The sequence below is a fragment of the Macaca mulatta genome, chromosome 11 (assembly GCF_049350105.2).
Source record: "Macaca mulatta isolate MMU2019108-1 chromosome 11, T2T-MMU8v2.0, whole genome shotgun sequence".
Classification (NCBI taxonomy): domain Eukaryota; kingdom Metazoa; phylum Chordata; class Mammalia; order Primates; family Cercopithecidae; genus Macaca; species Macaca mulatta.
Window position 1 is genome coordinate 79,795,013 of NC_133416.1, and position 23,974 is coordinate 79,818,986.

The 23,974-nt window shown below is 36.7% G+C and overlaps 1 protein-coding gene across 2 annotated transcripts in view; it reads left to right on the plus strand.

Annotated features, from left to right (window-relative positions):
- The window catches only part of TRHDE (thyrotropin releasing hormone degrading enzyme), a 425,213-nt gene that overhangs the window by 361,814 nt on the left and 39,425 nt on the right, over positions 1–23,974 (plus strand). For both annotated transcript variants that reach the window (XM_015152258.3, XM_077954735.1), the window contains exons 13-15: positions 7,057–7,204; positions 9,287–9,384; positions 9,819–9,926. In XM_015152258.3, coding sequence (XP_015007744.3) covers positions 7,057–7,204; positions 9,287–9,384; positions 9,819–9,926 — 354 coding nt within the window. The remainder of the gene's footprint in view (positions 1–7,056; positions 7,205–9,286; positions 9,385–9,818; positions 9,927–23,974) is intronic.

The window sequence follows — 23,974 nt, forward strand, 5'->3', positions numbered from 1 at the left end:
TCCTCAGTCAGTATTCTCCTCCCACCAAACTTGCTGTTTCCTCAGTCAGAATAATTCTCTCACCAGAATCGATCAACCTGTTCTCTCACTTCATGCAGGTGACACGTTCCCTAACCACCCTATTTAAACCACTCCCCTCTAATTCTTCTTTCCCTAACCCTGCTTGCTTTCCCTTCATATCATCTGGGACCACATTATGTATGTATTTGTGTATTAAGTCTAATGTGATAAATTCCATGAAAGTGGCATGCAAGCCAGATGTGAATGGAAGGAAGGAAGAAAGCAGTTAACCCTAATTCAAAGACGTATTTTGAGAGGTTGCCTCATCGGGTAGAACCAGCAGGAGCTTTCTTGTCAGTCCTGGGTTTGAATTCTAGCCCTGCTACTCGTTAGCCACGTGAGGTTGGCAAGGGGCATATTTTCTGAAACTTTAGCTTCTTTCTCTAAAAACAATGGGCATAGTAGTACTGATATTGATGCTTAGTATAACTATTCTAAAGGATAGTAGACTGAAATAAATTTAGACCATCTTTTCGTAACATCATAACTGGTATACATTAATTCCTCAATACATGATAACTTGAAATTATTAAGTGGATAGTTTCCTAAACAATAGTTGACTTGGGCCTTAAAACTAAGGTTTTTTTTCTCTTTTTGACCAAATAACTGACATCTGTTAATTCTTCCAATTAATGGTCAAACATTGACCCTATTTCTCGACACTATTAAGTACCCAATGGACTCTGTTTTAAGATGATGGTTGATTTCTTATGATTTTATGTTTGGAAATACAGAAGAAAGCATGTGTAGAGAAGAAATGCTGGATGCAATGATGGTGGTAGTGAGACTACATAAATTACAAAATAAATGTTTCCTGGATGTCTTATTTTTAATTTTTAAATGTTTACTGAAGAAGGAACTCTAGAAATCATGTTGTTTACCCTTGCCAATTTTCTGACTAGGAGAAAGAGATTTCTAAGCCTTCCATCAATTTATTTAAATGAATGGCATAAATAACACGATTGCTTCTAGGAAAGTAATTTGCTAATCAGAGAAAAATAAAGTAGAGATGTTTGTATAATGCCTCTACATGCTCACTGGCTGTAAAGCTATTTTATTTTGGTATAGACTCGCTAATGTAAAGCTGTTATCTAGATACCTGTGGCCTTCTTGTCTTCTATATGTGTTATCATTAATAAAATAGATGAGAAAAAATACTGTCAATATCACCCTAATAAAATTCTCTCATCCTGCTGTTTTTTAACCTTCAAAAACGCTTAATTAAAAATATGGTTATGTTTAAGTTTTATAGTATCTTTGGCAAGTGCTCCTGTTTTTAAAAGCTATGACATTATTGACATAATTTAATTTGGTTTAAGGACCATTTATTGAGTACCTATTCTGTGCTGGGTTCTGCATTAGGCTGTGGGGATAAAAAGACGGGTGGAGCATATTTCATTTTCTGAAAGAGCTAAGGCCAGTGAGTAAGATAACACTGTGAGAAAATAATGACTAACGTCCCGATAATTATTATGAATAGAGGTGTTCTCAAAGTGTTAGTTGAACCCAGAAAAAAGGTGCCTAAATCAAGTTTGGGATCAGGCTTTCTGGAAGAGAAGGAGCAGAAGGAGGAGGGGCTCTGAGATCTCTTCTCTGTGCACCTTTTCACATTACTAATTGTGTTAGGCCATTCTTGTAATGCTATAAAGAAATATGTGAGACTGTGTAATTTATAAGAAAAGAGGTTTAATTGGCTCACAATTTTGCAGGATGTAAAGGAAGCATAGTCCTGGTGTCTGGGGAGGCCTCAGGAAACTTCTACTCATGGTTGAAAGTGAAGTAGGAGCAGACATATCATCTGACAAAAGTAGGAGCAAGAGAGAGAGTGTCAGGGGGAGGCATCATATACTTTTAAATGACCAGATTTCATGAGAACTCAGCATCAGGAAGACAGCACCAATCCATGAAGGCGGATCTGCCTCACGATCCAAACACCTCCCACCAGGCCCCACTTCCAGCATTGGGAATTGCAATTCAACATGAGATTTGGGCGGGGACAAATGTTCATACTATATCACTAATTTTATGGGGCTACAAATTAATAACTTCCTTTTACATCTCTTCAGACAATTAAGCAATGGCTGAATGATATCTTTTTTTTCTCTCTAGAAACTGATCAAATGAGCTGTTGGTTGACAGAGATACTTCCCCTGTGTTTTTCCCCTTTTATTCTATGGTACATCAAGAACTATTGGGATTTCCAATCTGTACCATAAGGTTTTCCCACAAAGAGCGTATAAAGCCTTTTAATAATGAATAATGAAAAATAACAGATAAATCCTACTAAATTTTTTAATTAAGCATTTCAGCAAGTGCTTTAAAAATCTGTGCCCTAAGGGACAGTGAAAGTATCTTCAGCAAGCATTGTGAAATATGTAGGAGACTGTTTTTGGGCTTTAAATGAATATTCAGTTAATATTCATTTATTAGAGTATGATGTAGAGTATCAAGAGTAGAGTATGATGCTCCAAAGAATCTGAGAATTGTGTTTTATTTGTATTTCTCTAAGTTTCAAGCCCAGAAATCAATTGCCTTTAAAGAAAACTCACAGTTAAATAGGTTATTTTCTATACAAGCCACCCATCTCAGTAAGATTCAGGGGTTAACATTCAAAGGAATTCAGAATGGTTTTTAAAAAGCAATTTTGGATCTTAGGTGGAAACAAAGACAGTTAAGGTCAGAGCATTTCAATATCAGCTAACATAGTCTTGTTTTAATCTCTTTTCTTATAAAATACATTATCTAGTGCACTTAAAAATATATTTTATTTCAAGCGCTTATAAATTGGAGGAGGAGGAGGGAAAGATATATGTGTGTGTGCAGCAAGGGATGGGAGGAGCAGCTGTCTAGCTGCATATGGACAATCTTTTATTTATTTTTGTAACATTCCTCATTTGCTTCTTTCTCATTGTCTTTTCTTTGATTCCCAAATCATTTCTTATGCTCATCCTCACTCCAATAGTAGGGGAGAAAGGTATAATCTACAACCTCTTCCTAAAATATTAATAGGACACACTTAATTATATATGAAATACATACAATATGTATTCTTTAAATTTGCTATTTTTAATTTTTGTTAGCAATATTTCCCTGTGGTGATGCAAATTTAGGGAAACTGCATTTCACCATCAGAACCCTAAGTGTGCTGCCTACTGGGCCGATTACAGTGAGCTAATGTCGTGTTTCATTCACTGGATTCCACATACTTTCCTATATTGATTGCACTATCAGTAGTAGTAATCACAGATATCATTACCAGCCAATTACACAAACACGCATCTGAGCTAGGTAACCTATACTCCAACATTATCTCTTACAGTTCTTAATTTTGTAATGAAGCTGATCAGCCTCTTTTCCAGTTAAGTGTACCTACATATTGTGATGTCGTGGGCTTAAATGCAAGTATATTAAATTATGTAGTTGGTAATTACATATGTTGGTACCACAACAGAAGGAGGGCAATTTGAGTATAATCTGTTTCTTATTCTATTCGAGGTCGACATTAAAGAAGGTTAACTGCTGTTAAAAAAAAATTGACCCCAAACACATTTGGTAAGATAAAATGGAAATTATTTCTGCTCACATAACTGGAGTGTGTGTGAGAATTGATATAGTCATGCAGTCATCCAGGGACCCAGGCAGGTTTTTGATATATTCAATACAAGACTGTCAAGGTCACCTGGAAGGTTCACTTAAGGAGAAAGAACATAGAATACCTAATGGGAGATGTCTAAGGACAATCCAGGCAGAGAGGCACATTCATATTCTATTGGCTAGATCACAGTCTCATGACCACACCTAAGTACCAGGAGAACTGCGAAGTATAGTTCATTCAAAGAAGAAGAGAAGAGCATGGATCTGGGTGAGCAGTTAGAGATTCCTGCCAAAAGGACTCACAACAGAACTTGCTCCATTTCTCTGTTTAATGAATGGTTTTCCTTACTTGCCTTTCCATTACTTGGAACTTTTATCAAGTTTGCTTTGCTTTTTTTTTTCACACAATGCCAGATGTCTTATAAAACCTAGATCCACGTCTTGTCTCCTAGACTTGTACATATTAAGCAACTAAAGAATGGAGAATATAAAATTACAAAGTATTTTTCAAATTGTTAAATAGTTAAATTGTACCCATATTATTACAATTGTTTTTCAGTAGATTAAATTGTAGATATATAGGTTAGATTAAAAGCTTTTCTGTACTATAATGGGTGTCTCTTAGTTCCATCCTTTTATAGACAAAGAATGTGAGCATTGGAGAGATAAATTATTTGCCTAATTGTACAAGTGTGGTAGTAGTCAGATTCAGGCTCTTTCTCAAATCTGAGTTTCTTTCCATAACATTATTTGTCATCGTTTTTATTTGTAGGCAAATTCCCTACAAAGTATGAATCATTAAATAATGTCTATACCTTTTTAGAGATGAAATAAAACACAATAAATTATAATTGACATAAAGCTATCATGTCCAAATTTATGGGAAATGAGATTCAAGCCACTTTCCAAACTTATTTGAAGTTTTATAATAAGTTAGCTACTTACTAAAAGTTTTTTAAAATAATACATTACTTTTCTTATTTAACAAAATAATAATGGCTTCTAAATAAATCTTCAACTTTAACATTATACAATCCATGGCATGTATAAAGAGAAGGTGAATATTTAATCACCACACTAATTAATATTTAGAATTAAAAGTTAGAGAGAAACAAATTACAAAATCTGAACTACTGGAAGCTACATTTCTTTTAAGGACATAATCTAAAATATTATTTTAATAAAAATTGTATTACATTTTCAGGGAGTGGAACAAACCTGTGAAATCAAAATTTAAGTTATTATTGGGATGTTGTCCTGGCTAAAATATAGTTGCTTATTTAATTATTGTTGCCATAGCCTAATTTCATGCTATTTCTACAAAAATGTATAAAATGGAATTTGCACAGGAAAAAAGTGGCACTAATCTAGGTATACTGTAAATTATAAATTTTCAGATTTTTAGATTATGTGAAATTTGAAGTTTGCTCACTATTTTATTTATGTGAATTATGAACCTGTGATCTTGTACTATGGTTGAATCAAAATCGTTAGCGTGTCACACATTCTTTTGTTTTAATTAAAAGAAAACTGCAGCACCCTCTTCAGAATTGGTTTTTATTATGAACATTATAAGCACAATTATAAGCTAATATTCATCCGTAGGGTAATTTTTGCATGTGACATTGAATGAAGACTGAATAATATGGAAAAATTATTTTAACTGAAGATGAAAAGGGCTCTGTTTCCTCCCTGTCCACTTTCCACCATGCACAAATACAAAGGTCCATCTAATTTTGTTATGTTACAAAAGAACAGTGTGAAATGTAGATAAGCAGGACAACCAGGCTTTCTAGCTTTCATAGTTCCCTCTTCCCTATGTTAACAGTCTGCATTCAGTTGATTTGTCTTAGTCTGTTTGGGCTGTTATAACAAAATACCTTACACTGGGTAATTTAGGAACAACAGAAATTTTTGTTCATGGTTCTGGAGGCCAGGGAGTCCAAGATCAAGTTCCAGCAGATGAGAGCTTGCTTCAGAGATTGTGCCTTCTTGCTGCACACACCCTGAAAAGAAGAGTCAAGAAAACACGTTGGAACCTCTTTAATAAGGGCACTAATCCCATTCCTGAAAGTAGAGCCCTCATGACCTCATCACTTCCAAAGGCCCTACCTCTTAATCCTGTCACAATGGATATTAGGTTCCAACACATACATTTTAGGGAAATATCAACATTCAAACCATAGCAAATATCAATGCTGAAAAATTCCACCAAAATACATAATGTCACTATATGCAGTGAAGACATCAAGGCTAAGACCATCTTTTAGTGTATTGTGGACTCTCATTTATATTGCTTTGATTTTGCTAGAATATTACATATAGTCCACTGGAAAAAAAGAGATATATAGTTCTTTTTGGCTTCTTTTCTTGATACGGCCTCTTATACTATAGACAATATGTATTAAGATAATTTTTCAAAGGTACAATTTAGTATTTTCTAAGGAAACTGATATTGGTTCTCAAGGTGACACATTTTATTTTGAAAGGAAAATAATAGAAGAAAAGAGCTATTCTCGGCCAGGTGCAGTGGCTCACGCCTGTAATCCCAGCACTTTGGGAGGCTGAGGTGGGCAGATCACGAGATCAGGAGATCGAGACCATCCTGGCTAACACTGTGAAGCCCTGTCTTTACTAAAAATACAAAAAAATTAGCCGGGTGTGGTGGCAGGCACCTGTAGTCCCAGCTACTCAGGAGGCTGAGGCAGGAGAATGGCGTGAACCCGGGAGGCGGAGCTTGCAGTGAGCCGAGATGGCACTACTGCACTCCAGCCTGGGTGACAGAGCGAGACTCCATCTCAGGGAAAAAAAAAAAAAAAACCTATTCCTTTAACATTTTTATAATTTGGACTTTATTAAAATCTAGCTCAGATTTTCATCAGTGTTATAGAAAGCAACTTTAAAAAAAGGTTTGAAAAACATGCTAATATTGTAATCTAACAAACACTCAGAACTGCAAATTGACACTTTAATTTGATGATCTTTTAAAAAACAATGTGTATTAAATATCATTACCCTGAGCTAAATGACAAGTAAAGACAATATATGGAGAAACTGAAATTGCATTTCAGTAATCAATTATTTTCAACTGCTTGTTAACCTCTGAAGAGTTTCTGTGAAGGAACATATCTAGGCTTAGTCTTGCTTATATTCCACAATTGCTTGCTGTTAAAAAAAATATGCATTCTGATGTTTTTGTATTCATAAAGTTTTAACTGTCCAACTCTGCATATATTAAGGTGGCACTGGCATCCTAAGTACGACTATATTTTAAAAGTAATTTTATTTTTATAGCACTGAATATGCTTTCTTTATACTATGATGAATCTTGCTTTTCTGTCTTTTATTTGCGTAAAAATCTTCGTTTGTGCATCATCATGTATCTATTTTTTTTAACTGTAGGGCCGGCTATTTGCCTCAGAATATTCCTCTGGAGATTATCAGATACCTGTCTGAGGAGAAGGATTTTCTTCCATGGCATGCTGCCAGCCGAGCTCTTTATCCACTAGATAAATTACTGGACCGCATGGAAAACTACAACGTTTTCAATGTAAAAAGATATAATTTTTCTTTCTAATTTTTAGAAGATACACTATTTTATTCTTTTTCTACTATTATGTATGCAACTGATCCCAAGTTATTTTAGTTTGTTCTTCTAGTTTGTGCTATCCTGATTTTTGTCCTAATTGTCTATGCAACACAGATGATAATTATTTGAAGAAGAAATTTAATACAAAAGCTACCTTTTGCTCTGACCTAAAAGTGTCAATTAAGCTTAAATGCTCCAGAATTAAAGAAGAAATATACGTGGCAAAGTTTTAAAGTTCAAACTTACTTTCCAAGAGTTAGAGGGCTCTGTGTTCACAAAGGACTTAACCTGGGTGGAAAGATCCCAAAGATCTTAACAGAATATAGGCATTTTCAGTAACGATTCTTAGTCATTATTTTTATCCAAAAGGGCATAGTGAATTCAATTCACTGCCTTAATTAACAAGGATAAGATCAACATTGAGGCAAAAGCCCATTCATAATTGGGTCCAAGGGGATACAGGAAAGCAAACAACAGATAATCTAAATAGACAAGAAGACATGACAAACATTCCAAATTGTTACCTGACCAGATTTTCTGAACTCAAAACCTAGTAAACCAAAATTACACTGCTCATGCCACCTAATCTGATTTAATAATTATTTTCAATAATATTAGGATTAAGTACGGCTCATGAGCCTTTTGATTCTTAAATTTCTTATCATTGTGCCTTCCGTGATCTTTGAACACTATTTGTTTTCCTTTAGTTAGTGTAAGAGACTGCTCTGTGTTTTATAAAATTATCTTATTTTTTATATCATACTGACTATACTAATTAACATACACATTTGGGATTACTGAAAAGTGGATTCCTGTGACATGAAATCTTTTTATTGGAGCCATCTGATTTCTGATGGCCATCAGAATTCCTTCCTTTTTATTTTTACTTTAAACCTACAGAAAATAAACTGTTTAATGATTTTTTAATGGGAATAATTACATTCATTGTTAGTTTTGTCTAAGCCCTTAGAACAGACATGCAAATAAATGGGCTGTTATAGTTATGATATGATTTTTTACCTGCTAGAGAAATATTGCACATTAATTTCTCCCTAACACAAAAACACTACGATATTAAATCTTTGTAAAAGTAAAATATATTTTTGAATATATTTGTACATTAGAATAGTGTATCATGTCAGATTCTTTGTTTTCAGTAAACAGTTTAGAATTGTTTTCATTGTAATTTCAATGTTTGTATTCCTTTGGCAAAATTTAAGAACCACATTAAAGTGAGGGAGAGCCAACCTGGGCAACATGGTGAAACCCCATCTCTACAAAAAATAAATAAATAAATAAATACAAAAATTAACTGGGTGTAGTGGCTTGTGCCTGTAGTCACAGCTACTCCTGAGGCTGAGGTGGGAGGATGGCTTGAATCTGGGAGGTGGAGGATGCAGTGAGCCGTGATTGTTGCCACTGCACTCCAGCCAGGGCAACAGAGTGGAGACCCTGTCTAAAATAAAACAAAAAATAGCGAGGGAGACCATGCCTTACCTTGATACTGATACCTAAATATGTCATTAGCTGAATGAATTGTTGACTTTGAAATACCATTATAATTACACTGAAGAGTTCTGTGTATCTCAGCTTCATCAATACTAGGCTATTGGTTGGGCCAACATAGTAGTTTTGCATTAAATATGCCCTGTTGATATAAAATGCATAAATAATAGATGTCCATTTTCATATAGCATATCTATATACATTTGTACATATGTACACATAGGTGTTATCAATATTATTTATTTTCTTCATTTTGTTACAAAAGTCATCATCTAAAATATTTACTCATGCAAATTAGTGATTTAATAGGAAGAAGAGTAGACTTGTACCATTCCAATAGCATTTTATCCCTATTTTCTATATATGAAATATTACATTGAATAAAATTATAATAGAACATTACTGTACTTATTATTTTACTGATATTTGAAAGTAGGTACATTTTAAGAATATTTTAATTTTATTATAGAATTTTAATTATTAGTATATAGAAGTTTTAAACTGACCTTATGTTTATTTATTCTATACCCCATTTAGGAATATATTTTAAAGCAAGTTGCAACAACGTATATCAAGCTTGGGTGGCCGAAAAATAATTTTAATGGATCTCTTGTTCAAGCATCCTACCAACATGAGTACTGTTTTATTTTCTTATCCTCTTCTTTTCCCGTAGAACTGTAAAATAATGTACTACTAGTGCCATTGTGACTTTAGCAGCATGAGACAATCTTCCTTTCATTCTTCATCTTACATTTCACTTTCCCAAGAGGACTGCCGCTGGGTAGCACAGTTTCCATTGCCTGATCCTGAGAACAAAGACGTTTCCTTGCTGTGTTTTAATTTAAGATCTACCTTTATTGGTGATATTGAGATCGGAACCCATGCCTCTCACTGGAATACTGTCAAACTTTTAGTATGTTTAACTTCCACTCTGCCTAAGTGACTTTTACTCAGCAGCATAGGATTTCCAGATCTAAAAACCATTCCTGTGTTAATAATCTATCTACTATTTAGGGAATGAATTTCTCTAACTTTCTTTTTAATTTGTTTCCCTTTTGATTATATCTAGAGAACTACGTAGAGAAGTTATAATGCTGGCCTGCAGTTTTGGCAACAAGCACTGTCACCAACAGGCATCAACTCTTATTTCAGATTGGATTTCCAGCAACAGGAACAGGTAAATTGAGCCAAATCCTATATTTCTGATATTATTCAATAGTGCTTTCAGATTCTCAGTGGATGCATTTCATTTACCAACTGGAGAAAAAGAAGACAAGGAAAAACAAAAGCATGCAGCAACATTTTGTATCAGGTTCACAGCTTCCAAGGCAATAGTGTGAAAGTCACAATACAGGTATCTTTGAAATGTTTCATTGAGTTAATGCTAACTTTATTAATTTAGATCTTTATTTTTAAATATATATATAAGTTGTCACCTTATTTCAAGTTTTGAAAGCTCTGCTATCTCATGAGAACAAAATAATGAAATTCAATCCAGACTCTTACAGGTTATTTATAAAGGTTGTGGTATTTATTCATAAAACAATTACCAGCGTATGTCATAAACAAAGTAGCATAACAAATGTTAATATTAAAAACTAAAAATAAAAGGTTACGAAAAAAAGATATTTCTTTTTTCAGTGACCCTTGACAATGACCTTAAACTTGTATCTTATCTTAGAATTTTGCCATATAGTATTTTAATATATGAGGTTAAAGTTGTTTAATTAAATTACTTTTGAGGAAAAAATACTCTGCCAAATGTCACTTGCTAATGAAAGGAATACTAAACATAAACATAATCAAAGATTATTAGTATTATGCCTACAGTATTTTAAGTCTTCTTAAGGTATCTATATATTTTCAAGGGTATTAATGTACTATTTCTTTTTACACTTTGGACAACTGATATCCATTCCTCTCCAGTTTCTGGCCCCCATAACTAGAGTCTTTCCTCCTAAAAGGAAGAGAAGCTAGGGGTTGATTTGTACAGATGATGCTATTTTATTTGCAATAGCAGGGTTGTTCCTGATATGCGTGTGAGGGATGATCCCATGGGCAACAAAGAAAGACACTTGTTCTGGATAAACTTAAGAGAACTGCAGTCAGAATAACCTACTTATTAATAATTGGTATTTGTCTTCTTAAGAGCTATTTAGGTTTAGATTTTTTTTTTTTTTTTTTTTTTTTACTATATTTTAAGTTCTAGGGTACATGTGGATGATGTGCAGGTTTGTTACATATGTATACTTGTGCCATGTTGGCGTGCTGCACCCATTAACTCATCAGCACCCATCAACTCGTCATTTACATCAGGTATAACTCCCAGTGCAATCCCTCCCCCCTCCCCACTCCCCATGATAGGCCCTGGTGTATGATGTTCCCCTTCCCGAGTCCAAGTGATCTCATTGTTCAGTTCCCACCTATGAGTGAGAACATGCGGTGTTTGGTTTTCTGTTCTTGTGATAGTTTGCTGAGAATGATGGTTTCCAGCTGCATCCATGTCCCTACAAAGGACACAAACTCATCCATTTTTATGGCTGCATAGAATTCCATGGTGTATATGTGCCACATTTTCTTAATGCAGTCTGTCACTGATGGACATTTGGGTTGATTCCAACTCTTTGCTATTGTGAATAGTGCCGCAATAAACACACGTATGCATGTCTTTATAGCAGCATGATTTATAATCCTTTGGGTATATACCCAGTAATGGGATGGCTGGGTCATATGATACTTCTAGTTCTAGATCCTTGAGGCATCGCCATACTGTTTTCCACAATGGTGTAACTAGTTTACAATCCCACCAACAGTGTAAAAGTGTTCCTATTTCTCCACATCATCTCCAGCAGCTGTTGTTTCCTGACTTTTTAATGATCGCCATTCTAACTGGTGTGAGATGGTATCTCATTGTGGTTTTGATTTGCATTTCTCTGATGGCCAGTGATGATGAGCATTTTTTCATGTGTCTGTTGGCTGTATGAATGTCTTCTTTTGAGAAATGTCTGTTCATATCCTTTGCCCACTTTTCGATGGGGTTGTTTTTTTCTTGTAAATTTGTTTGAGTTCTTTGTAGGTTCTGGATATTAGCCCTTTGTCAGATGAGTAGATTGCAAAAATTTTCTCCCATTCTGTAGGTTGCCTGTTCACTCTGATGGTAGTTTCTTTTGCTGTGCAGAATCTCTTTAGTTTAATGAGATCCCATTTGTCAATTTTGGCTTTTGTTGTCATTGCTTTCGGTGTTTTCGACATGAAGTCCTTGCCCATGCCTATGTCCTGAATGGTATTACCTGGGTTTTCTTCTAGGGTTTTTATGGTATTAGGTATAACATTTAAGTCTCTAATCCATCTTGAATGAATTTTCGTATAAGGAGTAAGGAAAGGATCCAGTTTCAGCTTTCTACTTATGGCTAGCCAATTTTCCCAGCACCATTTATTAAATAGGGAATCCTTTCCCCATTTCTTGTTTTTCTGAGGTTTGTCAAAGATCAGATGGCTGTAGATGTGTGGTATTATTTCTGAGGACTCTGTTCTGTTCCATTGGTCTATATCTCTGTTTTGGTACCAGTCCCATGCTGTTTTGGTTACTGTAGCCTTGTAGTATAGTTTGAAGTCAGGTAGCGTGATGCCTCCAGCTTTGTTCCTTTGACTTAGGATTGTCTTGGCAATGCAGGATCTTTTTGGTTCCATATGAACTTTAAAGCAGTTTTTTTCCAATTCTGTGAAGAAAGTCATTGGTAGCTTGATGGGGATGGCATTGAATCTATAAATCACCTTGGGCAGTATGGCCATTTTCACGATATTGATTCTTCCTATCCATGAGCATGGTACGTTCTTCCATTTGTTTGTGTCCTCTTTGATTTCACTGAGCAGTGGTTTGTAGTTCTCCTTGAGGAGGTCCTTTACATCCCTTGTAAGTTGGATTCCTAGGTATTTTATTCTCTTTGAAGCAATTGTGAATGGAAGTTCGTTCATGATTTGGCTCTCTGTTTGTCTGTTACTGGTGTATAAGAATGCTTGTGATTTTTGCACATTAATTTTGTATCCTGAGACTTTGCTGAAGTTTCTTATCAGCTTAAGGAGATTTTGGGCTGAGACAATGGGGTTTTCTAAATACACAATCATGTCATCTGCAAAGAGGGTCAATTTGACTTCTTCTTTTCCTAACTGAATACCGTTGATTTCTTTCTCTTGCCTGATTGCCCTAGCCAGAACTTCCAACACTATGTTGAATAGGAGTGGTGAGAGAGGACATTGCTGTCTTGTGCCAGTTTTCAAAGGGAATTTTTCCAGTTTTTGCCTATTAAGTATGATATTGGCTGTGGGTTTGTCATAAATAGCTCTTATGATTTAGAGATACGTTCCATCAATACCGAATTTATTGAGAGTTTTTAGCATGAAGGGCTGTTGAATTTTGTCAAAGGCCTTTTTTGCATCTATTGAGATAATCGTGTGGTTTTTGTCTTTGGTTCTGTTTATATGCTGGATTACGTTTATTGATTTGCATATGTTGAACCAGCCTTGCCTCCCAGGGATGAAGCCCACTTCATCATGGTGGATAAGCTTTCTGATGTGCTGCTGGATCTGGTTTGCCAGTATTTTATTGAGGATTTTTGCATCGATGTTCATCAGGGATATTGGTCTAAAATTCTCTTTTTTTGTTGTGTCTCTGCCAGGCTTTGGTATCAGGATGATGTTGGCCTCATAAAATGAGTTAGGGAGGATTCCCTGTTTTTCTATTGATTGGAATAGTTTCAGAAGGAATGGTACCAACTCCTCCTTGAACCTCTGGTAGAATTCAGCTGTGAATCCATCTGGTCCTGGACTTTTTTTCATTGGTAGGATATTAATTATTGCCTCAATTTCAGAGCCTACTATTGGTCTATTCAGGAATTCAGCTTCTTCCTGGTTTAGTCTTGGGAGAGTGTAAGTGTCCAGGAAATTCTCCATTTCTTCTAGATTTTCTAGTTTATTTGCGTAGAGGTGTTTATAGTATTCTCTGATGGTAGTTTGTATTTCTGCAGGGTTGGTGGTGACATCCCCTTTATCATTTTTTATTGTGACTATTTGATTCTTCTCTCTTTTCTTCTTTATTAGTCTTGCTAGCGGTCTATCACTTTTGTTGATCTTTTCAAAAAACCAACTCCTGGATTCATTGATTTTTTGGAGAGTTTTTTGTGTCTCTATCTCCTTCAGTTCTGCTCTGATCTTAGTTATTTCTTGCCTTCTGCTAGCTTTTGAATGTGTTTGCTCTTGCTTCTCTAGTTCTTTTAATTGTGATGTTAGAGTGTCAATTTCAGATCTTTCCTGCTTTCTCTTATGGGCATTTAGTGTAAAATTTCCCTCTACACACTGCTTTAAATGTGTCCCAGAGATTCTGGTATGTTGTATCTTTGCTCTCATTGATTTCAAATAACATCTTTTTTTTTTTTTTTTTTTTTTTTTTTTTGAGACGGAGTCTCGCTCTGTCGCCCAGGCTGGAGTGCAGTGGCGCGATTTCGGCTCACTGCAAGCTCCGCCTCCCGGGTTCACGCCATTGTCCTGCCTCAGCCTCCCGAGTAGCTGGGACTACAGGCGCCCACAACCACGCCCGGCTAATTTTTTTTGTATTTTTAGTAGAGACGGGGTTTCACCGTGGTCTCGATCTCCTGACCTTGTGATCCGCCAGCCTCGGCCTCCCAAAGTGCTGGGATTACAGGCGTGAGCCACCGCGCCCGGCCTCAAATAACATCTTTATTTCTGCCTTCATTTTGTTATGTACCCAGTAGTCATTCAGGAGCAGGTTGTTCAGTTTCCATGTAGTTGAGCGGTTTTGATTGAGTTTCTTAGTCCTGAGTTCTAGTTTGATTGCACTGTGGTCTGAGAGACAGTTTGTTATAATTTCTGTCCTTCTACATTTGCTGAAGAGTGCTTTACTTCCAATTATGTGGTCAATTTTGGAATAAGTGTGATGTGGTGCTGAGTAGAATGTATATTCTGTTGATTTGGGGTGGAGAGTTCTGTAGATGTCTATTAGGTCTGCTTGCTGCAGAGATGAGTTCAATTCCTGGATATCCTTGTTAACTTTCTGTCTCGTTGATCTGTCTAATGTTGACAGTGGGGTGTTGAAGTCTCCCATTATTATTGTATGGAAGTCTAAGTCTCTTTGTAAGTCTTTAAGGACTTGCTTTATGAATCTGGGTGCTCCTGTATTGGGTGCATATATATTTAGGATAGTTAGCTCTTCCTGTTGAATTGATCCCTTTACCATTATGTGATGGCCTTCTTTGTCTCTTTTGATCTTTGATGGTTTAAAGTCTGTTTTATCAGAGACTAGTATTGCAACCCCTGCTTTTTTTTGTTCTCCATTTGCTTGGTAGATCTTCCTCCATCCCTTCATTTTTAGTTTATGTATGTCTCTGCATGTGAGATGGGTCTCCTGAATACAGCAAACTGATGGGTCTTGACTCTTTATCCAGTTTGCCAGTCTGTATCTTTTAATTGGAGCATTTAGTCCATTTACATTTAAGGTTAATTGTTATGTGTGAACTTGATCCTGCCGTTATGATATTAACTGGTTATTTTGCTCGTTAGTTGATATAGTTTCTTCCTAGCATCGATGGTCTTTATATTTTGTCATGTTTTTGCAATGGCTGGTACCGGTTGTTCCTTTCCATGTTTAGTACTTCCTTCAGGGTCTCTTGTAAGGCAGGCCTGGTGGTGACAAAATCTCTAAGCATTTGCTTATCTGTAAAGGATTTTATTTCTCCTTCACTTATGAAACTTAGCTTGGCTGGATATGAAATTCTGGGTTGATAATTCTTTTCTTTAAGAATGTTGAATATTGGCCCCCACTCTCTTCTAGCTTGTAGAGTTTCTGCCATGAGATCTGCTGTTAGTCTGATAGGCTTCCCTTTGTGGGTAACCCAACCTTTCTCTCTGGCTGCCCTTAAGATTTTTTCCTTCATTTCAACTTGGTGAATCTGACAATTATGTGTCTTGGAGTTGCTCTTCTCGAGGAGTATCTTTGTGGCGTTCTCTGTATTTCCTGAATTTGAATGTTGGCCTGCTCTACTAGGTTGGGGAAGTTCTCCTGGATGATATCTTGAAGAGTGTTTTCCAACTTGGTTCCATTTTCCCCCTCACTTTCAGGCACCCCAATCAGACATAGATTTGGTCTTTTTACATAATCCCATACTTCTTGCAGGCTTTGTTCATTTCTTTTTCTTCTTTTTTCTTTTGGTTTCTCTTCTCGCTTCATTTCATTCATTTGATCCTCAATTGCTGATACTGTTTCTTCCAGTTGATCGAGTCGGTTACTGAAGCTTGTGCATTTGTCACGTATTTCTCGTGTCATGGTTTTCATCTCTGTCCATTCATTTATTGCCTTCTCTGCATTAATTATTCTAGTTATCAATTCTTCCACTCTTTTCTCAAGATTTTTAGTTTCTTTGCGCTGGGTACGTAATTCCTCCTTTAGCTCTGAGAAGTTTGATGGACTGGAGCCGCCTTCTCTCATCTCATCAAAGTCATTCTCCGTCCAGCTTTGATCCATTGCGGGCGATGAGCTGCGTTCCTTTGCAGGGGGCGATACGCTCTTATTTTTTTAATTTCCAGCTTTTCTGCCCTGCTTTTTCTCCATCTTTGTGGTTTTATCTGCCTCTGGTCTTTGATGATGGTGACCTACTGATGGGGTTTTGGTGTGGGTGTCCTTCCTGTTTGTTAGTTTTCCTTCTAACAGTCAGGACCCTCAGCTGTAGGTCTGTTGGAGATTGCTTGAGGTCCACTCCAGACCCTGTTTGCCTGGGTATCAGCAGCAGAGGATGCAGAAGATAGAATATTGCTGAACAGCGAGTGTACCTGTCTGATTCTTGCTTTGGAAGCTTCCTCTCAGGGGTGTACTCCACTGTGTGAGGTGTGGGGTGTTGGTCTGCCCCTAGTCAGGGATGTCGCCCAGTTAGGCTACTCAGGGGTCAGGGACCGACTTGAGCAGGCAGTCTGTCCCTTCTCAGATCTCAACCTCCGTGTTGGGAGATCCACTGCTCTCTTCAAAGCTGTCAGACAGAGTCGTTTGCATCTGCAGAGGTTTCAGCTGCTTTTTGTTGTTGTTGTTGTTGTTTAGCTGTGCCCTGTCCCCAGAGGTGGAATCTACAGAGAAAGGCAGGACTCCTTGAGCTGCTGTGAGCTCCACCCAGTTCGAGCTTCCCAGAGGCTTTGTTTATCTACTTAAGCCTCAGCAATGGCAGGCGCCCCTCCCCCAGCCTCTCTGCTGCCTTGCGGGGAGATCGCAGACTGCTGTGCTAGCAATGAGGGAGGCTCCATGGGCGTGGGACCCTACCGGCCAGGTGTGGGGTATAGTCTCCTGGGATATAGTCTCCTGGTGTGCCCGTTTGCTAAGATCCTTGGTAGAGCGCAGTATTGGGGTGGGAGTTACCCGATTTTTCCAGGTGTTGTGTGTCTCAGTTCCCCTGGCTAGGAAAAGGGATTCCCTTCCCCCTTGCACTTCCCAGGTGAGGCGATGCCTCCCCCTGCTTCAGCTCTCGCTGGTCTGGCTGCAGCAGCTGAGCAGCACTGATTGTCATGCACTCCCTAGTGAGATAAAACCAGTACCTCAGTTGAAAATGCAGAAATCACCTGTCTTCTGTGTCGCTCGCCCTGGGAGTTGGAGACTGGAGCTGTTCCTATTCGGCCATCTTGCTCCACCCCCTAGGTTTAGATTTAATATCTAAATGACTAGATCAAAGAGTAACTATTCTGTTCAAAAGGTCTCTGTAGGAATCTTTCACTGCATTATTTAGTAACTCATCATAATACCTCACCTTCCTGTAGCATTTCCTGCTTGCCCTCTAAATTAATTGTTTCTGGTCTTATATAAGCTAAAAAGGAAAATATTTTATCAGTATCATCTGCCAATTGATCTATCATCTATTTGAAGACAGCAATCCAATATTTCATCTGTCTTCTCTAGAACCAAAGTGTACCCATTTTTTAAATTTTCAAGATATTTTGCTAAGTCTTCTGAAAACTATTTCATTAGACTTGAAAATGTTATACAAACTTTTTTACTATTTTTACCACCTCCTTCAATTCTACCACATATAATCCGACCATGGAAGTAAATATTTATCCAAAATAAATACAGCCACAATTTTATTAAAATCCATATCATATATACATATAAAAAAGATGAAATGTATTATGGAGAAATTATAGTCTCTTCTTTCTTCCCTTTTGTTTTTGTGTGTTTTGTTTGTTTTTGTTTTATTTTGCTATACACGTGCACTTTTTCAGGGCTGATTATTGTTTTAAAACTTTAATGGGTCTACTAGTATAAACATGTTTTTCTACTATGTTGTTAAAATTGGACTCACACCATTGCATCACCATAATTTCTCTAGAAAGCATTCGACTCCTAATATCACTGTCTAAATTTTAGAAATATAGCTTTTGGGAAAAATGCTACGTTAAAAATAGTTCATTTATTTAGGAATACTTTTTGAATAATTCTCAGTACCATCTGGTAGCTGGAAATCAAAGAAGTGGATCTTAACATTCATAGAGGAACTGCTTTTTAAACAATTTGATTTTGAAATAAGAACTAAGTACAAGATAGAGTGTGAACACAAAGAAAGGAAACATTACTATCTTGGAGGGATCTCATTTTGATTCATGAAGCATAAGTAAGACTTAAGTGGATAGGGCAGGACTCAAGGCAGGAGTAGGTGTCTATGAATATGTAAGGTGGGTAGATGGGAATTCTAGACAGAATAAAGCCACACGTGTTTCTGTTTAATTTAATAAGTACGGTAATATTTGACTTGTAAACTTGAACAATTCATCAGCTCATTTTGGTTTTGGTAACTCTGCCACTTATCTGTGGTAAAATAATAAAATTTGGGCCAAACAACTTATGATTCTTTTGTCATTTCCTTCATTACTTTCATTTTATATTCTCTGCCTTGCTTTCTTTTGTAACGGGGAAAGTAAACATGTTAAGTGAAATTAACTCTGTATTTACTAAGATTTGCTTAACCCACCACATGACACGCCCAGCAAGCACAGGTCACCTCCGGCAGTGAGGACAGATGATATCCACTATGCTACTAGGTGTGTGTGAAGATCAGAGGTGTAATCTGTATTTTTTGGATGACAGCTCAATAATTAAACAATAATGCAATCTTGTAGTTGGTGCTGAGTTTAAGTTTCTCAAATTGAGTCAAAAAAGAAAGAACAATATTTCTTTTTAAAATGGCCCTGTAACAATAGACCAGTAATCCTTGTTTGTTTGCTTTTTGTTTGTTTAACTGAAGCCTTAAATAGAGTGATTTACAAAAGTCATCTAAGAAAAGAATACTAGAGGTAATGTAGTAGACTTATGAAATATCTTGGGAAATACATATTTATTCTAATATGTCTACAAAACAGTGAGTCATAGAAGTAGCAGGGATTGCAAATTTGGGGGTGTTGTACTATACTATGCAGCATAATATTGATACATTGGGGATATGGGTAAAATCAGTGACATCAGAATCACAAAAATGGAATGAATGTGAAAGGTGCTGCAGGGAGGGATAATGGAACCAAAAAGTACAATGAATAGTTAGAGATTGTAGCAGCAGAAAGAAAAATTCAAGAGCTACAGTGGATGATAAATTGAATGAGTTGACATTCTAATACCTGCTAAAATATTCAAATGCTACAGTGTGTTGAATTGTAATAGCGATGTCATGCATAAAAAGGGATTGAGCTACATTCAGGTCTTGTTAGGCTGCAATTTGGAGACTCAGTTCAACAAAAAAAGCACATTTCAAAAAAGAGACAAATTGCCAAGCATTTGGTGGAGATACAATACAAATGATAAAAAGATCTTGAGCACATGAGCTATGAGAGGAGCTTGTGAAAATTGAAAATCTTAAAAAATAAAAAAAAGACATAGAAAAGATGACGGCCTTTTTCTATGCATAAAAGCATTATAAAGGGAATAGAAACTGGTTTCTTTCACTGGTTGGTGCAAATAAGGAAGAAATAATAGGCCCAAGTCTCACTGAGTTTAAAAAAAAAAAATTGGACATAGTATTACTGCAGATATGGTATTATAGGGTTTTCCCTAAGTAATAAATTTGACCAGAAGTTAAATATGTATCATAACAATGTATTTAAATACTGTTAAAGGGCACAATTTAAAGCTGTAAGCCAATACAACATAAAGTTTGAAAGGATTTATTTTTATTTTATTTTTTGTTATGCTTTAAGTTCTAGGGTACAGGGGTACAATGTGCAGGTTTGTTACCTATGTATACATGTGCCATGTTGGTGTACTATACCCATTAACTCGTCATTTACATTAGGTATATCTCCTAATGCTATCCCTCCCTCCTGCCCCTACACCACAACAGGACCTGGTGTGTGATGTTCCCCTTCCTGTGTCCAAGTGTTCTCATGTTCAATTCCCACCTATGAGTGAGAACATGCGGTGTTAGGTTTTTTGTTCTTGCAATAGTTTTCTGAGAATGATGGTTTCCTGCTGCATCCCTGGCCCTGCAACGGACATGAACTCATCCTTTTTATGGCTGCATAGTATTCCACCATTTATATTGCCACATTTTCTTAATCCAATCTGTCATTGATGGACATTTGGGTTGATTCCAAGTCTTTGCTATTGTGAACAGTGTCACAATAAACATACGTGTGCGTGTGTCTTTATAGCAGCATGATTTATAATCCTTTGGGTATATACCCAGTAATGGGATGGCTGGGTCAAATGGTATTTCTAGTTCTAGATCCTTGAGGCATTGCCACACTGTCTTCAACAATGGTTGAACTAGTTTACAGTCCCACCAACAGTGAAAGAGTGTTCGTATTTCTCCATATCCTCTCCAGCACCTGTTATTTCCTGATTTTTTAATGATTGCCATTCTAACTGGTGTGAGATGGTATCTCATTGTGGTTTTGATTTGCATTTCTCTGATGGCTAGTGATGATGAGCATTTTTTCATGTGTCTGTTGGCTGGATGAACATCTTCTTTTGAGAAGTGTCTGTTTATATCCTCTGCCCACTTTTTGAAGGGATTGTTTGTTTTTTTCTTGTAAATTTGTTTGAGTTCCTTGTAGGTTCTGGATATTAGCCCTTTGTCAGATGAGTAGATTGCAAAAATTTTCTCCCATTCTGTAGGTTGCCTGTTCACTCTGATGGTAGTTTCTTTTGCTGTGCAGAAGCTCTTTAGTTTAATTAGATCCCATTTGTCTATTCTGGCTTTTGTTGCCATTGCTTTTGGTGTTTTAGACGTAAAGCCCTTGCCCATGCCTATGTCCTGAATAGTATTGCCTAGGTTTTCTTCAAGGGGTTTCATGGTTTTAGGTCTAACATTTAAGTCTCTAATCCATCTTGAATTAATTTTCGTATAAGGAGTAAGGAAAGGATCCAATTTCAGCTTTCTACTTATGACTAGCCAGTTTTCCCAGCACCATTTATTAAGTAAGGGAATCCTTACCCCATTTCTTGTTTTTGTCATTTGTCAAAGATCAGATGGTTGTAGATGTGTGTTATTACCTCTGAAGGCTTTGTTCTGTTCCATTGGTCTCTATCTCTGTTTTGGTACCAGTCCCATGCTGTTTTGGCTACTGTAGCCTTGTAGTATAGTTTGAAGTCAGGTAGCGTGATGCCTCCAGCTTTGTTCTTTTGGCTTAGGATTATCTTGGCAATGTGGGCTCTTTTTTGGTTCCATATGAACTTTAAAGTAGTTTTTTCCAATTCTGTGAAGAAAGTCATTGGTAGCTTAATGGGGATGTCATTGAATCTATAAATTGCCTTGGGCAGTATGGTCATTTTCACGATATTGGTTCTTCCTATCCATGATCATGGAATTTTCTTCCATTTGTTTATGTGCTTTTTTATTTCGTTGAGCAGTGGTTTGTAGTTCTCCTTGAAGAGCTCCTTCACATTCATTGTAAGTTGTATTCCTAGGTATTTTATTCTCTTTGAAGCAATTGTGAATGGGAGTTCACTCATGATTTGGCTCTCTGTTTGTCTGTTATGATTGTATAAGACTGCTTGTGATTTTTGCACATTGATTTTGTATCCTGAGAATTTCCTGAAGTTGCTTATTAGCTTAAGGAGATTTGGGGCTGAGATGATGGGGTTTTCTAAATATACAATCATGTCATCTGTACCAATTTGACTTCTTTTCCTAATTGAATACCCTTTATTTCTTTATCTTGTCTGACTGCCCTGGCCAGAGCTTCCAACACTGTGTTGAATAGGAGTGGTGAGAGAGGGCATCCCTTCTTCTGCCAGTTTTCAAAGGGAATGTTTCCAGTTTTTGCCCATTCAGTATGATATTGGCTGTGGGTTTGTCATAAATAGCTCTTATTATTTTGAGATACGTTCTATCAATACCTAATTTATTGAGAGTGTTTAGCATGAAGGGCTGTTGAATTTTGTCAAAGACCTTTTCTGCATCTACTGAGATAACCATGTGGTTTTTGTCTTTGGTTCTCTTTATATGCTGGATTATGTTTATTGATTTGCATATGTTGAACCAGCCTTGCATCCCAGGGATGAAGCCCACTTGATCATGGTGGATAAACTTTTTGATGTGCTGCTGGATTTGATTTGCCAGTATTTTGTTGAGGATTTTTGCATCGATGTTCATCAGGGGTATTGGTCTAACATTCTCTTTTTTTGTTATGTCTCTGTCAGGCTTTGGTATCAGGATGATGTTGGCCTCATAAAATGAGTTAGGGAGGATTCCCTCTTTTTCTATTGATTGGAATAGTTTCAGAAGGAATGGTACCAGATCCTGCTTGTACCTCTGGTAGAATTTGACTGTGTATCACACTTTTTTTGATTGATAAGCTATTAATTATTGCCTCAACTTCAGAGCCTGTTGTTGGTCTATTCGTGGATTCAACTTCTTCCTGGTTTAGTCTTGGGAGAGTGTATGTCTCCAAGAATTAATCCATTTCTTCTAGGTTTGTAGTTTTTCTGCGTAGAGGTGTTTATAGTATTCTCTGATGGTAGTTTGTATTTCTGCGGGGTTGGTGGTGACATCCCCTTTATCATTTTTTATTGCAGGTATTTGATTCTTCTCTCTTTTCTTCTTTATTAGTCTTGCTAGCAGTCTATCACTTTTGTTGATCTTTTCAAAACACCAACTCCTGGATTCATTGATTTTTTGGAGGGTTTTTTGTGTCTCTATCTCCTTCAGTTCTGCTCTGATCTTAGTTATTTCTTGCCTTCTGCTAGCTTTTGAATGTGTTTGCTCTTGCTTCTCTAGTTCTTTTAATTGTGATATTATGGTGTCAATTTCACATCTTTCCTTTTTTCTCTTGTGGGCATTTAGTGCTATAAATTTCCATCCACACACTGCTTTAAATGTGTCCCAGAGATTCTGGTATGTTGTATCTTTGTTCTCGTTGGTTTCAAAGAACATCTTTATTTCTGCCTTCATTTAATTATGTACCCAGTAGTCATTCAGGAGCAGGTTGTTCAGTTTCCATGTAGTTGAGCAGTTTTGATTGAGTTTCTTATTCCTGAGTTCTAGTTTGATTGCACTGTGGTCTGAGAGACAGTTTGTTATAATTTCTGTTCTTGTACATTTGGTGAGGAGTGCTTTACTTTCAACTATGTAGTCAATTTTGGAATAAGTACGATGTGGTGCTGAGAAGAATGTATATTCTGTTGATTTGGGGTGGAGAGTTCTGTAGGTATCTATTAGGTCCACTTGGTGCAGAGATGAGTTCAATTCCTGGATATCCTTGTTAACTTTCTGTCTCGTTGATCTGTCTAATGTTGACAGTGGGGTGTTGAAGTCTCCCATTATTATCGTATGGGAGTCTAAGTCTCTTTGTAAGTCTCTAAGGACTTGCTTTATGAATCTGGGTGCTCCTGTATTGGGTGCATATATATTTAGGATAGTTAGCTCTTCTTGTTGAATTGATCCTTTTACCATTATGTAATGACCTTCTTTGTCTCTTTTGATCTTTGATGGTTTAACGTCTGTTTTATCAGAGACTAGGATTGCAACCCCTGCCTTTTTTTGTTTTCCATTTGCTTGGTAGATCTTCTTCCATCCATTTATTTTGAGCCTATGTGTGTCTCTGCACGTGAGATGGGTCTCCTGAATACAGCACACTGATGGGTGCTGATGCTTTTTATCCAATTTGCCAGTCTATGTCTTTTAATTGGAGCATTTATGCCATTTACATTTAAGGTTAATACTGTTATGTGTGAACTTGATCCTGTCA